The 17,787-nt window shown below is 46.0% G+C and overlaps 2 protein-coding genes across 4 annotated transcripts; one reads left to right on the forward strand and one right to left on the reverse strand.

The window, feature by feature from the left end:
* Nucleotides 1-2,733: 2,733 nt before the first annotated feature.
* Nucleotides 2,734-5,462, reverse strand: MCAT (malonyl-CoA-acyl carrier protein transacylase). The gene is made up of 4 exons (XM_056340253.1): nt 4,869-5,462; nt 4,633-4,720; nt 4,095-4,312; nt 2,734-3,822 (listed from the first exon to the last, which is right to left on the reverse strand). The coding sequence occupies exons 1-4, from the start codon at nt 5,310-5,312 to the stop codon at nt 3,400-3,402; spliced, it is 1,173 nt and encodes a 390-aa protein (XP_056196228.1). The 5' UTR covers nt 5,313-5,462; the 3' UTR covers nt 2,734-3,399.
* TSPO (translocator protein) lies at nt 5,462-16,693 on the forward strand. Of its 3 annotated transcripts, none has more exons than XM_056340254.1 (4): nt 5,462-5,617; nt 12,652-12,852; nt 14,927-15,065; nt 15,957-16,693. In XM_056340254.1, the coding sequence occupies exons 2-4, from the start codon at nt 12,665-12,667 to the stop codon at nt 16,131-16,133; spliced, it is 504 nt and encodes a 167-aa protein (XP_056196229.1). In that variant the 5' UTR covers nt 5,462-5,617; nt 12,652-12,664; the 3' UTR covers nt 16,134-16,693. The 3 variants fall into 3 exon arrangements, with proteins under 3 accessions (XP_056196229.1, XP_056196231.1, XP_056196230.1); XM_056340256.1 differs by lacking the exon at nt 5,462-5,617 and adding an exon at nt 8,376-9,957; XM_056340255.1 differs by lacking the exon at nt 5,462-5,617 and adding an exon at nt 11,882-12,190.
* The last annotated feature ends 1,094 nt before the right edge of the window (nt 16,694-17,787 follow it).

Genomic DNA, 17,787 nt, shown 5'->3' on the forward strand with positions numbered 1-17,787 from the left:
CACAAGAGGGGAGGTTCAGCATCCAGCGGGTACAGAGCAAAACAGTCTCGAGGAATATAAAATGCAATCACACCAACAGAGCAAGTGAAACTCAAAGCAAACAGCATCTGCAACAAGAATTCTCACAAACGAGTACCACAACAAGGGGTAATTTCCAGGCTCCCCTCTCATCCGTGGAGGTGAGCCCCCCTAGAGCCCCCTTAGTTAGGGCTCTGCCCTGTGACTCAGGAGATGCAAATGTAATTCTGGTTGTGGGGTTGTGCGTTTTTTTGGTTTTGGTTGGGGTTTTTTTTGTTTTTTTTTTACTGCACACTTCCTCGTGACAGAGGCACTTGATTTTTTTTCCACATCCTGTTTCTGCTTATTCCTAGGTGAAGGAACCATGCTGACTTTTCACCAATTAAACGTTCAGTTTCCAGAAGCAGAAGGGATAGATGAGTAAGCACATAAAAGAAACGCAGATAACAGTACTATGATCCAGGATTCTTAATTACTCTGCATGCCGTTCTCTGCCTAGCCACAGACAAGTTTTATAACACACAAGACGCCCTTCCGCTCATTTACAGCCATACACCAACGTGATGTCACGCTGTCAGGCACATGAAAGCAAGCCCTGAACACTCTCAATACAGAGGTATGAAGACCTCTATGTCAGCTAAAAAAGTGTGATGAACTGCAAGCCCTGAACACTCTCAATACAGAGGTATGAAGACCTCCATCACACTTTTTTAGCTGACATAAACTGCAACACCCAACACAAGAGCACAATACTGCTTGACTCTGGTTTCAAAGACACCAGGCTCATGAGCCACAGAGCAGCCTCAGCAGTGCATGGTTTGCTACCTCAGCTTAAGCTCCACTGCTGCAAGGAAGAAAAGTAAACACCCGCACAGGGGTTACGGTTCCTTCTTCCCACTAATTAAACAGGGCCCACAAGGGTGGGATGCTCTCAGGACACAGACATCCCTCCAGCACTCTTGTGGCTGACGAAGGTGCAAATGTTATCTAATACACTGCATTTGCAAACAGATTTTTAGCGTGATTCTCCCAAAGAACTTTTATTCCAGGCAAAGTATGCAACAAAGTGAAGAGAGGGGAAAAAACCATGGTAAGAATAATACAAATAGAAAACAAGTCTCCAAACTTTCCACAAAAAAGGTTAAATAATTTTTTAAAAAGACCAGAAACTATAAAGCAGTATACTAAAATCAAAACTAGTGCCACTAACATACACCATGCTAAGTTCCAACTATCATAAAAGCTGGTTTCAAAGTCACTAATGCTGTGTTTGGTCTTAGAAGATGTCATCAAAAACTTCTAACACAGCCCAGAATTCAGCATTTAATAATATGAATGGGATTTAGGCGAGAGATTCTAACCACCTAGTGACAACTTCGGTACACTTTACTGAATAATTAACATCTTACCTGTAACACACTGAAATAATTTACAGTAATCCCAACACTTATCTGGCAGCCTCTAATAGTCCAATGATTAAGGTGACAAATTCTTCTGTATTTTGCTAATCGTTAATGTTCACACGTGCCAAAAGTGGAATTTGTACTGTAAAGGTAGGCTGAGCTGCCAATTTCAGTTCACAAAGAACTGTTTAATGATACACTCCACTAAGCAATCATAACTGAGGCCAGTATTTTTAATTCACTTCCCCTTTCAAAAATGTGAAATTACAAAATGATTAATACTGTAATTGGAAGTTACTCTGCATTTCATCATACATTATTGAAGACGTGCACGGTCATTTAATTAATATATCCTAAATTTTTCCTGTATTCCTTTATATACAGGAAATATACATATACATATACTATATACAATATACCATTAAAATACCAAAAGTAAAAAAGTTCAGCTGAAGCTTCTGGTCACACTACAATATGCACCATGTAACCCTTCCCTGCTTGCCTGTACACGATCCCCTAGCACACGCTGTTCTCTCCTATTTCCTAAAGCTTTCAGTACCCCTTACAAAAAGCAAACACAACAAGCACACGTTTTCTGTGTGCCCTGCAGGTACCTTGCACAGGCAGCACGATGCTGTAACACGACCTTACCTATTTTAATAAGCCAAGGGCTGGTCACAGAATCCAAACCCATGGATTTAGTGCTAAAGCTGTTTTGAGTGTCGACTTGAGCACTGCAGGCACTGAGGAAGGTGCTGGAGGCAGCATGTGCTCCTCCCCACAACCAGCCAGCTCAGGGACCTGCCGCAAGCCCTCATCCATCCAAGAGCAGCTGGTGTCGACAAGGAAACCAGGAAGCTCTTTCCAGGAAGGCTCGGGACAACCTGCTTCTCTCCAGCTCATCTCCTGCTGCCAGAAAATGTACAAGCTGGCACAACACGGTCAAGTACACGGAGAGAACTGAAACAGCACCATTCCAAATCCTCCTCCCCAGCACTCTGTAACCACAGGGTTCATCCTGCACAAAGGTGCCCTCAAAAAGATCTTTCTGCAAAGTTTCCAGCGCTGCTGTTTTCTGCTCCATCAAGAAAAGTCATCCAAAGGGCAAATTCAGCCTACGCAGCTGCAGAGGCTTGGTCAGGGATGACAAAAGCCCTGCACCTCTGGAGAAGTTGGGAATTTTAGGTTTATTCTTTCCGCGAAACACTTCACTGCACAACCAATGTGGCAGTGGACAACCAACTGGAAGGAAAATTACTTCCAGCCACGTGTGACTACAGGCCAGTAATAACACACCCCGCAGTATTACAAATACCAAGAAAGGCTTAAAAGTTTATTTATAGTTTAACCTTGAGAAAATCACGTTCCTGATAACATCTGCCTTATCTGGCTGCTACCTGGCAATATGGACACAAAATAAAATAATTTTACACAGGTGAATGTCCCCACAAGTCAACAGAGTTGGAAAACAGGAACATCAACGTACCGAAAGCCATACCAGCCGGCTGGCTCCTCTGAACGCACCCTCACGCCCCGCGCACCACCCTCCACAACCAGGAGCCAACAGCTCGGTTCTAACCCTGTATCCATGCAGGTGATCCCTGCACCAGCCAGCCGAAGCTACCAACTTCAACTTGAATCCACGCCCCCCAAAAAAATTTGAAAAAAGAAAAAAAACCAACACCAAAACCCGCCCTGAGAGGGGAAGTTGCTTGCAGGACTGAGGCCAAACAGGCGGCTATTTGGCATGTTTATTGGCAGTTTCGCAGTCACGACACAGATGGCAGAGCCAGACTTTGCTCTCCCCTTTCACACCTGAGGCACACGGGGAAGGAAAAAGTTCATTGCGATTATGCGCACGGTGCTCTTTTCATCATGAGAAGCCATGAATGTTTACAACTTCCTCTTTTGGGAGCACAAGGTTATTTTTAAATTAGGCAGATCAAACAAGTTGCGTGGGTTTTTCTCAAAAGGCTACTTAGGTTTCTGCTGCCTCCTCATCTTCCAGAGCATCTACATGGTTATACTGTTTCCAGGCCTTTAAATTACATTTTTTGAGAATGGCTCCTAGTTGCTTCCCAGGCCCCACTTCATACGTGTAAGGAAATTCTGTTCCTTGCTTTCTTTCGTATACAGAATGCATGGTCTGTTCCCACATAACAGGTGAAACCACCTGCTTCACTAACAGCTTCTGAATGTGCTTTGAGTGCATGTACTTTTTGCCATCAACATTGGAATAGACACAGACCAATGGTTTCTGAATCTCAATCGATTTTAGGACGTCAGCCAATGGCTCTACTGCTGGTTCCATAAGTCTGGTATGAAAAGCCCCACTGACTGGAAGCATTTTTGTACGTGTAAAATAGTATTTTCGAGCATTCTCCTGCAAAAACTCCAAAGCCTATAAAAGAGAGAGAGAAGTGAGAGTCTTGGACGACAAAGGTTTTACTCAAGTCACCCCACAACAACCGCCTCATCAGACTTATCGTGAGAAAGGGATTCCTTTCCTTACCCAACAACTGAGCACACGCTGGGAAAAAAACCCACAGGCCACATACTTATGTTTGGACCAGCGAAGGCCAGCCGTAACCACACAGAAGGGCAAAGGAAAAGTTTTTTTTAAAAAATGAAACATTACATTGAACTCAAGGGACAGTGATTCCGAAGCAATACCTGTAGGTGTCCTGCAATGACTCTGCTGTCTGGAAACAAATAGTTTGAAATGGCACACACGGGGTTTTCTATACCCAGCGATTCACAGTGTTTACGAGCTTCCAAGCAGGCAAATCGGTAATTTGCCTCTCGCCGGCCGATAACCGATAGCATTCCACTGGGGACAGCCTCCGACGCCTTTTGCATGGCTTCGGCGCGCACTTTCACCGCGTACAGCGCTAAGGAGAGAAACAGAGATGCTCGGTAAATCCCAGCCCCGAGAAACGGCGCTGAAGGCGCTGGGCAGCCGTGCAAGGAAGGGCGGCTGTTTGCTCGCATGACACGTCAATGCTTTTAATGCTGCATTACACATCTTAAAGTGAACAGTGGAAGCCGAACGTATCCTCTAATTTAAAAAAAGTGGGAGGGAAGCAGTGGTAACGGGCGATGCTTTGGAAAAAGCTGGGGCTGGGGGATCCTTGGCAGGGGGCTCCGGGGAGATCCCTGCCGGGGGGCTCGGAGAGATGCTGCCAGGGGGCTCAGCGCGATCCCCGGGCACCTTCGGCAAAGTCCAGCGCTCCAGCGAAGACCAGCGCCGCGAACTCGCCCACGCTGTACCCCGCCGCCGCCACGCAGCTCTGCACCACCTGCACGGAGACAGACCCGAGCCGCCCGTCAGGCCCCCGCGGCGCGCCCCGGCCCCCCCGCCCCCGGCAGCCGCCCGCGGGCCCGGCCGCCCCCGGAGGGGCCCCCGAGGGCCCGGCCCCCCGCCCCCCGCCGCGGCGCGCCCCTCACTTTAGGCTGCTGGTGGTTGAGCTTCTCCACGGCGGCCAGGGAGGCGACGAACACGGCGGGCTGGCAGTGCCGGGTGCGGTCCAGCTCGTCCCGCGGCCCCTCCAGGCAGAGGGAGAGCAGGTCGTAGCCCAGCACCCGCTCGGCCTGGCGGTACATGTCCCGCACGCCGGGGAACCGCAGCAGCTCGCGGCCCATCCCCACGAACTGGCTGCCCTGCCCGGGGAAGAGCAGCACCGTGCCCTCCCGGGGGGGCCGCCGCTCCCGCCTCGCCGCCGCCGCGCCCGGCTCCTCGCCCTCCACCGAGCTCTGCAGCAGGTCGCTCAGGGTCGCCGCCCGGTCCCCACCGCCGGGGCGGGAGCTGGCCCGCCGCCGCGGTGCGCCGCGGAGGCCGCCGCGCACGCTGCAGCCACCAAGCCGCCATGGCGCCGCGGCCCAGCTGCCCATGGCCGCCGCCCGGCCGCCTGCGCCGCCGCCGCGCCCCGCGTTGCCACGGGAACCGTGCGGCCCCGCCGGCAGCCGCCCCCCCGTCGGGCCTGGGGGGACAGGCGGGAGGTCGGTCGGTCGCCCGGCCCCTGCGCTCGCCGCACCCGCCGCCCTGGGCCCAGCCCGCGCCGCTCCTCCCGCCCGGCGCCGCGGGTCCCTCCTCGGGGCGGGCCCGGCGGCGGGAGGGGCCCGGGCGGCCCTGGGGGCGGGCGCCACCGCCTCCCGGCAGAGGAGGCGCGACGGGTGGCGGCAGCGCGGGAGCGGAGGTAACCGCGGGGCTGCCGGCGGGGCGGGAGGGGACGGGACGGGACGGGGAGAGCCCGCGGGGCGGCGCAGCCCAGCGGCGGGGCCTGGCCGAGGGGCCGCTGCGGCCGTGTCTGGGTCCTGCCGGGGCTGCCCCCCGCCGCCCCCTCCCCGGGCAGCCGCTGCCTGGGTCCCGGTGGCTCCCGGAGCGGTGCCGCAGCCGGGCGGCCTCGTCTCCGCCGGGGCCGGGCTGGCGGGGCAGTTTGCGGAGGGCGTCCCGCGGCGAGCGCGAAGCCGCTGGCGACAGCCCCGGCCAGCAGGCCCCGCCCGGGCGGGACGGGCGCGGCGGGCGCTGGGGGGAGCACCGGCCCCGCTGCTGCCGGTCGCGCTTCCGCGGCGGGGCCGGGTGGGCCCCGGGCCGGTCCCAGCGCTCGGGCGGAGGGTAGCGCTCGCAGGCACTGCTTTGCCGGGCCGGTATTTGGATGGAACGTGCTCTTTTTTTTTTAAAAAAGGAACAACCCAAGAAAGTTTATTATTTGCTTTGGCTTTGCATATGCGTTTTCCCGTCGTGCACAGCCGTCCAGCTGTGCACGCACGTGGCTGCGCTGCCCGCAGTCAGACGCGGTGGCAGCACAGCAGACCCCCCGCTTCCCGTCCGTCGCCCCTTCCAGGCGATGCCATTTACCCTGTGCACTCGAGAGCGGACAGTTTCAGGCCGCTATTTAACTGAAGGTATTTTCTTTCAGAGTCGCTGTAGTTTGCTTTTGATTGGACATTTCTTTAAGGGCGAAAGAAAAGGCTTGCTTTTTTTTTTCTTATGAATTTCCAAGTAATGCTTATAAATCAGCACAAAATGCACTTTACTAGTTTGAGCATTCAGTGGCCAGATTATTAAAAAAAAAAAAAGGAAAAAAAGGGAAAGTTGCCATGTCAAAGTTGCAGTTGTGCAAGGACTTTACATCACTTCAGGTTATGAAACAGTATCAAGCAGTGAGTCAGACTTCACGGAGCAGTTCAGTAAAACAGATCCTATTAGTATACCTCGGGAGAAGGAAAATGGCTCAGAATAGCAAGAAACTATGTTGATTTTATTCAGGGTGATTCAAACGCATCACGGTGAGCAGGTTTTGCTTGCTTTTCTGATCTCTGTGCTATGTTGCTTCGTAAGACAATTTTCTCCATTTCTGTCAGCTTCTAACTAAAATACCTGGTAAAGCCAATGAGCTTTTCAAGTTAGCTGAAATATATGAACAGTAATATAGGATATTCATGACATATATGTGACTACATCCCACTCGATGGCTGCTTCTACCTGTAATGTAAGCAGCAATACTTCCTGTACTAAGCCAAGAGGAGATGCTGGGTGGCAAGTTACTGGCTGGGCCAACTGTGGTAGTACATTAGTGAGAACTCTGAGAGTAACTGTCGTTCTTGTTGCGTTTAGTTTGTACTAGAGCTTTCAGGCACCCTTACTACCAGCTGCCCCATGAGCCCTGACAGCAAGGGGTGCCCCTTTTGCGCTAGGCCACCAGATCAGAGCTGACCCTACCGGATGCCCGTCAAGCGCTGGAAAGAGTCACGGTTGTGACCTTTGCATTTGGTGCTTTCAGAGGCAAAGCCCAGCGTGGAATCCAGCTCCTACAAACCCCAGCAGCAGCCCAGGTACTAATGCTGCGGCGGTGAGTGCCACTCAGCGCAACCATTTCACCTCTGGTTTGCTGTAAAGGGCACAGTCCGCTTGTAAAGCTCTTGAGCCTTACCAGTGGTGATGCGCCGTGAACGTCCCACTGCTATTAAAGCACCCCTTGGAGGAGGTGCTTGTTCTGTTTTACCCTATTAAAACAATACCTGGCAAGCTGAAGAAATTCAGGCCTAGGCAGCATTTAAACTAGAAATATCCAAGAGGAACTTAACTTTTTTAAGAATAGATGTGGATGACACTTCCCAAGTGGGTGACCAAAGAAGAAGAAGAAAAACCTACAGCAGGACGTTGGGCAGCTGTTTGGAAGGAAGGTAGCCAAAGCAATGGTTTGTCTTTAAAGTACACTACGTGCAGAGGATTCTATACAAACATACATAGGGAAAATTGGAAGAGATTGAGCAGTAAATGATGAATTATCACTGGGGAAGATTTTGTTCTAGTGTACATTTCAGTTTCCAGTATGTGAATCTTCAATAAATCATAAATTTATTTCCACCACTTGTGCTCTGCCATTTTAAAAGACATGTAACCTGGGCAGTGAGATTTGTTGTCTCTAAACCTAATGAGTATACCTCACATTATACATCCTTAAATAAATACTTTAAATTATTAATTATTTTTATATTATAAATAATTAATAAATAGTTTTTAGCTATAAATGCATATTATAAACACATACACTTACTTGTTATTTTATTTATATAATATATATATTTCTATAATATGTAGTTTTAAGTTTCTCTATTGAGATTAGATAACAAAATATTGCTTTTTTGTAGTAGCTGTATTCCGTGTCACAGACTGTGATAGGACTTTGGTTTTAGTGTTGCAGTTTCCCAGGAGTTAAAGCCACAACACACGTAAATAGTTTACCAATGTAAATTAAGTACGTAGCCCTTAATTCTTTAGACAGCTATCTTGGCAAGAAGCCTTTTCCCCATGGAAAATTTGTGTGCTGCCTCTCAGTCCTGGGTGGAGCCTTACCAGTCCTCAAAAATATATACCGTAGAGGGTAAGATGGAAAGTATATGTCTTGGGGACAGCCCCCTGCCCCCTGCAGTAGTATGCTCACAGCTCTGTCAATCTACTTTAAAGCGGCGGGGACTGGAAACCCCAGCACCGCGTGGGTGATTTAACTCTGCTGAGAGATTTTCCTTTGTGTTTTTAATGCGATAGCTACAATTTAAGCCCCATGTGATTGGGTAGCCAGCACGAAGTTGCACAAGAAAGGGATTAGTCAGAGGTTTATCAGCAGAGGGATATAAGAAAATGCAGTGGAAGTAGTTGTCCTTTCCTCCCTTCTCCTTCCTGTTGAGTTCCCCCTGGGAGTGCCCAGAGTAAGGGACCCACCTGCCTTTCAGAGACCTCCAAGCAAAGAAGTTTTACATCACTTTTCATCAGGCTGAAGCAAACCAGCTCCTCTGTCATGATATACCTAGCCCCACCTATAGCACACCCCATCCTTTCTTTGGGTGTGCAGTGTATTTTCCAGGAAGAGGAGGATGTGGAAAAGCTGCTGTTTGTTTCTCTGCATGTTACACCACTGTAGAGAAACAACCTGCAAAAAGATAGAAGCCCATTAGGCAGCAAGTTGCACTATGGGGGTTTTCCCCTTTTATTTCTCCTCTTACTTTATGTAGCTGGAACCAGCTTTAGGCAGACTGGATGTTTTGAATACCTAGAAAAATTATTTTAACATGTTTGTAAAACAAACTGGCCTGCTGCAGCCCTCACTGCATTGCTGAAACTGCCTGGAGTCAGACTAGGGCTAAACAGAAAATGGGCAGGATGATGAAGAAAATGTTGTAGGGCAGAGGTAAGAAGTGGAAATGGAAATATACAGCTTAAGTGTGTGTGGGAAGAAAAGATTTCCAGCTGTGGTGGTTCTTAGAGGCAGATGTCTGCTGGGCACGCTGCAGATCACATCCACAGACATTGGTTTCTTGATATGAAAATCAGGGTGCAAGAATATTGTGCAACCAGATCTCATCCTGAAGTGGAGCTGAGATATGGTTGGGAAAGTAGTAATTATTTCTAGGTTGTGTAATATAGATGCAGCCAGAGGGGCTGTGCTAGCAAGCCCATGCTGCGTGAGTTATCACCAAGTAATTTCAGGATTATGAGCTATACAGTAAAAGGAACTCAGGCCTCACGATTCTTTATATACTCTGTGATTACATTATTTTTAAAAAAATGTACGGGGCATTCTGTAGGCATTGCAGAGATCTCGTGCTGCACAGCTAACCAAACAAACGCTACAGCACTGACCTAATGCACAGACCCTCCGGTGCATCCTTGCCTTTTACTTTCTCACTAAAGACCTACACCAAGTAACCAGAGGAAGATGGACATGGCTTCTTCCATAATCAGCTGGTATTGCTCCCCGAGTTAGCTACTGCTTTTTATTGGAAATTGATACTAGTATTTAATTTCTTGGGAATTAAAATACATGAGCTCCCGCTGCTGTGGTCTGCTAGGGTGAGCCTACCAGCACATTCCGATCTTACTGCATGGCTTCATTCCTCTTTCTCCTTTGTGGTGTCCAAGAGGGAGTATTTTGCCATGCTTGGGAAGTCCTGCAAAATACTGCTGGAAAACATAGTATATAATTAGTAGTAACAGCAGTCAGAAGACTAGGACACCAACACTCAATTCAAGGCAGTATGTTAAGTCTCTTCACTTCTATTTCTTCCCCTTTCCTGCGCATGCATGGCTTCACTTTCCCTGTCTCTTTGCCTTCCCCATTTCTGTTTGACTGCCTGATTTTCTTTCTCTTGTCACTTTAGAATTATTTCAGTGTTCTTCCTCCAATACACGGAAGGACAGACACATGGCTACATCATTTATTCACTAATGACTGCAGCAGAGCAGTAGTTTTCCAATCTGATAGCATTTAGCGCTTTCAGCATGCGGAACACTTTCAGACTTTCTTCCTTGGGGGGAAGCTGGCAGAACCCCTGATAAAGTCCAGTTATTTAATACCTGCATGAAACCGCCCTGATATCGTTACATCCAAATAAAGCATAAAACCCTTTGGGTCCTTGCTTACTGCTTTAAAAACAATACTAGTATTTGACAGCCACACTGGAGCTGCACAGATGACCAGCACTTCACAGCACGTGTACAGAACTAAGCGTAATGTTCTCTCTGTAGGCAAAGCAAGAGCAACAGGGTTAAGAATTAGTGAGATCTTGGTAACTTGAAATTTCTAACTTAGCCTTTGGGAATTACTTACCAGAAGGCAACCAAAGATAATCATTGTGCTTGGAGCTCTTGTTCCCATTACACTTTGTTGCTCCTGCACATATCGATTCCTTCATATCCCGGTAAAAGCAGAGCCTTTCATGCTGTCAATACGCGTGACAATCCTGCAGCTGACAGCCTGCTCCCTCAGGAAGGTAACAGTACAGATCTAGGTACAGGAGAACATGTTAACTCCTGTGCTCCTTTTAAGATGCTCCCTGGTAAATAGCAAGTACAATCCATTACGCAGGAAGTATGGCAGCAGTGTCTGTGGCAAAGAGCTATGCAGAATTTTTTCCTCCTTTCCTTGTTGTCCGTGCTCCACCCAAGACCTAATTGATACTATACCAGCACATTGGTTCTCCCACTTCTCCTTCTCCCCATCCTTAGTTCTAATTTTTCCCTTGGTTAGTTTTTCTTTCACCCAGTCATTCTTTTGTTTTGTTTTTGACTTCGGACTGTTGTACTGCTTTATCTGCTGCCTCTTTTGTGCGCATTCCTATTCATTGCCCTCCCATGACTCCCCTAAGGCATGCCCACAGCCCAGCCCAGCAGCCTGTGTGCCCTTTCTTGTTTAGTCCTTACAAACTTTCTAATCCTGTGTGCTTTACTAGTCCCTCCACACTCTGTTCTGCCTTCAAAATTCTGCTCTGCTTCTATCACCAGGATTTTTCTTCTTGATCACATGCAGTCTGGCTTGTGGTCCCAGCCACTGAAATCTCTCAATTAAATCTGCATAACCATAATGCCAGAGAGCTCCCTTGCTGGCCAAGCTTTTAACTTTTCTCCAAACAGAAACCTACTGTACCAGCAGAACTGCAACAACACATCATCTGAGCACCATTTCCTTTCAGTTTAAGCACGTCTGTTACAAGTGGGATTTCTTCTTCCCCACTCCCTGTCTCCTCATCCCAGCAGTCATGACTATAGCAATAAAACCTTCTAAAGGTAGGCCAAGACAACAGCCAAGTCAGTAAGGCATTTTTTCTTTCACAAGCCTCTGAAATGCTGGTTGCTCTAAAACTTTATCTCCTGGGGCTTCCACAGTTGCTCTTTCCCCACTGCTGCAATCCCTCTTAGAATTCCTTCCCTGCTGTCTCCCCCTCCTGCATAACAGACAAACAGGAATTGGGTGTATTTGCCTACTGGATATTTGAAAAAATAATGCATTTTTGTTCTAGCCTTTTTTATCATATCTCCAATCTGTTTACATTTTAGCAAGCTAAACACAGCTCTTCTGTAGCATTTGGCTTTTGGCCAGAAAATCTGCAATGACATTTTTTCCTGCTTCCTTTTTTTTTTTTTTTTTACTGCTGTCTGTACTCTTCACTAAAGCAGAGCAGCCTACCAGAGCAAGGCATTAAACAGTCACTTATGTAGGCAAATTTAATTCAGTACGCTTTATGGGCTTGGCAGCTAAGATTGCTGCAACTGATAGAATGCTTCATGAAGAAGCCACAGGTGTACTCCCCATTTATCCACTGGGATCTCCTTGTTCAGCAAAACATCATTTAAGTACTTACCTTCTCACTGTCCTCCTTGCTGTTTACTTACTGAGGCAGCTTCTCCAGTGTTTGCTACTAATTCACATGACTCTTGCTAGCCACTGAGTATCCTGAGCATCCTTTTGAGGCCAAAAACGCAGCACAAGGTACACAATTGTTTTGCTTGAGCATAGGAAAGCATGATTTTCTTACTCTTTAACTATGCCACTTCACTGGGTGAGTGGGTTTTTTGGTGAATAATACATGCTGTTTAGTGCATTCCCTCTCCCCCAAGTGCAGTTCATATATCAAACTGCTTTATTCCTCTGGCATACTTATGGGTAAGGATATTTATGTAGGTACAATTCAGTCTTAGTGCACCAAGCCGAGAGGGAAGGCCTGACTTGCCCCTCCCCCCCCCAATGTAAATGACAGGGTCCTTTATGGGGGTGAGCACTGTCCAGCAAACCTGGTACAAGATCCTAATTTCAGCTGCAGTCTTTTTCAGTGACAAGACTAGGCCGTGGATCAGATCCTACACATGTATATGTAGTACAAATCATGTAATTTTTTTTGTGGTTGCATTTTACAATTGCTCTGCCAATCAACTTGTTTGCGTTTGTTTCAGATTCACTGTCTCAATGGAAATGGTACCAGCCTGGGCCCCAGCAGTGGGTTTCACACTCCTGCCCCATGCAGGAGGATTTTTAGGAAGCAAAATAACCAAAAAGGAAATCCCGGTGTGGTATGAATCTCTACAGAAGCCATCCTGGTGTCCACCTAACTGGGTGTTTGCTCCTGTTTGGGGAACTCTCTACACATCTATGGGGTATGTTTTTCACATTGTATTAAGGCGCTTATCCGATCTCAAAGTTGCTTATTGTGTAATGCTGGACCAGAGAATTATTATTGTATTCCTGTGACTGTTTGTTTGTAAGAAATAGTGTCAAGCTGCCCGTTTAACAGGTAAAAACATGTTTTGGGAGTTGTGTGTGGGTTTGACAGGGCATTTTGTATGCACAAGTATCCACATCAAAAGCAGGAGTTAGGAAAGCTGCCATAAATTTGCTTTCCTTATTCATTCTGAGGGGAAGACCTGCCAAGCTGGGAATGATGGAGCAAGCACTGAGATTTCTTCCTGGTATGTCCTTCAGTAGTAGTTGGTGGTTTTTTTTGGTTTGGTTTTGTTTTGGTTTTTTTTTGGGGGGAGCAGGGGCGGGGCAGGAAAGAGAGTGGGATATTAGAGGGGAGAATTAGGATAGAACTGTTCTAACAGCTCAGTTAAAAGAAACCAAAATCAAAACATACATGTCTTTTCAAATAAAACTGCCAGGTTGTTAAACTGTGAAGGTTTGAAACCACCTACTGTCTCCTTAATTAGTATAAAGTACTTGCAGCACAGCAATTACTGTCAAATGAACAAGGAATCACAAGGCCAAATACCATTCCCACAGGAACCTTGAAAGTTTAATAATACTGTATTTCGGCAGATGTTTCTTAGTAAGTTGTAGCAAAAATATTTGTAGAGGTGGGTTGTCTCTGGAGGTGGTTTCAGCAGGTTTGATGCTCCTCACAGACTGCTCTAGAAGCATCCACACGACATGACATGCTTCTATGGTAACTCTGGTGAGCTGTGCCACAGAGGAAAGGCAGCGCTCTGCTCCAAGAGCCTCAAAAGCCAGTTCAGTGCAGCCCCCCTCCCCAGCACAAAGCGATGCTTTGTGTCTCTTCTGCACTCTAGCTACATACCAGGATTCAGCATGTGTTTTCCTACCCCTCAAATACACCTTGTTGCTAATCCAATAGTAATAGTTTTTAGGCTGCAATATGCCTTTTATTGGCTTACCCCCCTCCCATTTCTCCCATCATGATGTTACATTTTAAGTGATTTTTAGTTTGTACCTAGCACTGGTATAACCACATGGTTTCAAAGAGACCAAAGCTTTTCCAAGTCAACCTGCAGGATGACTATGGAATGTTATCTTAAATACCACACCACCTGCTGCAAAATACAGCAATGATGCAATATCCAAAACTGTATCTAATTGCTCCATTGGTCTCATACATTCTCTCATTTTGGTTTCATTTTCTTTCTAGAAAAGTTTTGTCATTTTTATAGACTCATGTACTGTCCCTCCTTTCCCATCAATACTCTCTTTTCTTTCTCCTCTTAGCGAGTGTACTTTTAAAAATCGCTCTCTATTCTTGCTATTCCAAAAGTTAGCATTTGAATCAGATTGTTACTGTCCTGAGAATAAAAAAAACGCCTTTTATCAAAGAGTTGACTGCACAATTTGTAACTTCCTGGATTCCTCATCATAAACATTGATATAGAGTTAATTATTTAAAAAATCCAAATTGTGACAGCTTATCACTTATTTTGGTAATGTCAGAATCAGTATATTCTGAGGTGGATGGTCCTGGTTATGTACTATACATCTAGCTCAGTGAAAAGATCAGATTTATCACTAGGCCTTTTCTTCTGTAATCCATCATGTACACACATTCCTCAAACGATCAAGACAAGTCATTCCTTTAGAATCTCTTGAATATATTAAAAGTAAGAAATAACTAAAAGCAAGATTTATTAAGTTTACATGCCTGCCTTGACATTTCGCGTCTTAGCGGATTTGTACATCATGATCTTGGTCTGAAGTCAAAGTTAGATGTATGAACAGCTGTAAGTCTACACTGTGGCTCTGTATAACACTTAGAAACAGATCTGGGTCCTGATGCCTTTGACAAAGATACACTATTGAGTTTCTAATGGTTACTCCGCCAAGTAGTGCGTGGATATCTACCAAATATTATTTCCTACCAAGTAAGTTATTTTATTTAATCAAGAACCTGTGGTTGCTTTCTAAGCAGTATACTGAACTACACCTTCCATTTGCTTTCTCCAGCTATGGCTGCTACCTGGTGTGGAAGGAATTGGGTGGCTTCAATGAAAAGTCAGTAGTTCCTCTGGGTCTGTATGCAGGGCAGCTGGTATTAAACTGGGCATGGACTCCGATATTTTTTGGAGCTCACAAAATGGGATGGGTAAGTGAAGTAAGTTTCTTAATCGTAGGCTTCTGCTGTCATTTGCAAGATGCTAAGATGAAAGCTTTCTGTTATAATCTTTTCTCCCTAAAAATGAATCTCAATACAGAATATGGCTTGCAGAAGTTTTCTAAAATTCTCTTTAATGCATGCCAGCAGCCACCTGAGAGAATTTACATATCTACAACATCCTTAAATGTTTAGATTACAAGCAGCTCTTTCTGCCCCCCTTTGATAAGAACTTTGTGTGACTAGAAAATGTAAACATTTATGCGTTACTGAAATTCCTAGGTATCTCTGGGCAAAAAGCAGCGATAAAAAGCTTATCATAACATTACTCAAGTAATCGGCACCCATTTTAGGGAAGACTAATGTTCTGCAGTCTGCAGAGAGACAGCTTGCCTTCAAAAAATAATCAGTAATAATAATAAATAATATTTGCCTGGTTCTCTAAATACACATGCAGTGCTGTGATAGTGGAAGACTTTGCAATCCATCACCAATTCATTCACACCACATCTCTTCAGGCAGCATCTACGACATGAAAAAAATTGCACAGGTTTACTTGGCTTGCTCAAAGTCACACTGGGTTTGTACTCAATGTAACACTTCCTGCTGTCAAAAAAAGAAAGGGTACAGGTGAGAGGAATTTTACTCTCCCTTTCCTGTTTCCAGCTGCAGTGCCCTTTCTTGTGACTGTTGTATCATTTTGTGAGTCAAACTGACTCATAACTCAGCAGAAATCTATCTTTTGCTGGTTGGTCTTCTGAGAAGGAATTAACCCACAGAGGGATCCAACAAGTGCCAGAGCTAAGTGGAAAGAGTCACACAAAGACTAGTCAAGAAAATGCCACAAGTAAGAACAATACTAACCACCTTCCTGTGTTTCAGGGGTTGGTGACTCTCCTGCTCACAACTGGTACAGCAACGGCTACAACTGCTTCCTGGTATAACATCAACAAAACAGCAGCTTATTTGATGGTTCCTTATTTAGCTTGGCTAACCATGGCTTCTGCACTCAATTACCGTATCTGGAAGGACAATCGCAACAAGAAGTTATCTGAATAAACAGTTTTCAGCCAAAGAAGATAAAATATTTTTTTCACAAGAATTTCCTAAATAAAATTATGGCCTTATTTTATTATTAGCTGAACTACTTATACCGTTAGTTTGTTACTTACAAGTCGATAAAGCAGTACTTGTTTAAAACAAATATGCCTTTACTAGGCAAGTCAAAGGAGCGTACGCCTGACTGGGTTTTATAGCAAACTAAAAGATGTTCCTAATTGAAAAGGACTAGTTTTCTATATCACAGCATTATATTTTATGTGACAACAGCATTTTAACTATTACCAGAAATAAGCATGAACTCCAGCTTCATATTAACAGTTTCCAGAAAGGTGTTCCTAACAGCGACAGGCATTATCATGGCCTGAATCTTTCATGTTTTCCACTAGACACAGTGCTTTACTGCTGTGATGTGTCCCACTACAGCTGCCAGGTTTACCTTCTGGTCATTGTACTCTGGAAGTGTTTTAAGATGAATCTTTTTCACTATTTGTGCCTTCTCACTTTGAAGCAATGTGCAGTTTAGTGTCAGCTAAACACATTAAACTATATGTAAACTAGCTAGCCTTCTTCCTCTGTTTTTATTGTTTTTAAATGGTTTTGAGCAGAAAAAATACTGAAGGCAGCAAGATGCTATAGCCTCAAAGATAGCCCCTTTGCCACTTCTTCTCACCATTGCAATGGGAAGGACAAAGCAGGAAATTCAGAGCACCTGGAAAGAAACTGAGGGGACCCAAACATTCAGCAGCCCCCTGCACACACCTCTGGGGCATCACCAGCAGCACTGGCCAAACAACATTAATGCACTCCACTAGGACCCTCAGCGTGATGTCAGTTCACCACCAGACTTGGACAGCAGAGCCAGCAGCCAGGCCACAGGTGGATTTGTTGCCCAGCGGGGCAGTACATACACCATAGCTACTGGTGTCTCCTACCTGCACCTTCTCACTTCAGCTGCTTAGAAATAAAACCAAGGGTTTCTCTTCTTCAGGATTATGGTAGCTGACATAGTAAGGCCTGGGATGTTCAGTTCAGCCAGCTGCTTCCTGTAAGATAAAAAGATTGCTTCTGTCCAAGAGCACAACAACGGACCATTTTTACCCACAGCTTGTGGTCTAACTGCACAAATCTTACTACTTTTTACGTCATTCTTCTGGTTTGCCATCACTTTCTCTAGATCCACAGGCACTTTGTTACAAGTTTTCAGGTACTCTGAAGGCAGAAAGTGCGTTTTGCTCTCCCGCGAGTGACATCTGCTGAGCAGCACTCCATGTCCCCTTATACACTCTCTCAAGCACCTATTATTCTATGTCACAAACTTTTTCCCTACATTGGAAGTAGTCCCACCATCTATGTTAAGCACTTCACCATGTTTTTCAATCACATTTAAGCGAGGAGTCCAAAAAAGTTCTGACTTGTGAGCAAGAGACAGGTACAGCTGTCAGCACCACTTCTGACTGCAATTCAGCTCTCCCTCCTGCGCAGTGACTGAGTTTTCTGAAGACACAGATGGCTTATTTCTCCAGCGTATGTTCCAGTCAGTGGCAAGAGGTAGGTTTATGTAGACCAGTCTGAAATAGCCTAAAATATATATCTCTCCCTTCCTGATCATGAGGGATAACATGTTGCGTATTTGCAAAGCTTGAAGCAAGGT

The sequence above is a fragment of the Falco biarmicus genome, chromosome 5, assembly GCF_023638135.1.
Source record: "Falco biarmicus isolate bFalBia1 chromosome 5, bFalBia1.pri, whole genome shotgun sequence".
In the NCBI taxonomy this organism is placed as follows: domain Eukaryota; kingdom Metazoa; phylum Chordata; class Aves; order Falconiformes; family Falconidae; genus Falco; species Falco biarmicus.

Bases quoted from the DNA above. Each gene is read 5' to 3' on its own strand.
- TSPO (XM_056340254.1), top strand. From the start codon at position 12,665: ATGGAAATGGTACCAGCCTGGGCCCCAGCAGTGGGTTTCACACTCCTG. The intron at 12,853-14,926 runs GTATGTTTTTCA...TGCTTTCTCCAG, and splicing joins ACTCTCTACACATCTATGGG to CTATGGCTGCTACCTGGTGT. The intron at 15,066-15,956 runs GTAAGTGAAGTA...CCTGTGTTTCAG, and splicing joins GAGCTCACAAAATGGGATGG to GGGTTGGTGACTCTCCTGCT.
- MCAT (XM_056340253.1), bottom strand. From the start codon at position 5,312: ATGGGCAGCTGGGCCGCGGCGCCATGGCGGCTTGGTGGCTGCAGCGTG. The intron at 4,721-4,868 runs GTGAGGGGCGCG...GTCTCCGTGCAG, and splicing joins TCAACCACCAGCAGCCTAAA to GTGGTGCAGAGCTGCGTGGC. The intron at 3,823-4,094 runs GTATTGCTTCGG...TCTCTTTTATAG, and splicing joins TCATTGCAGGACACCTACAG to GCTTTGGAGTTTTTGCAGGA.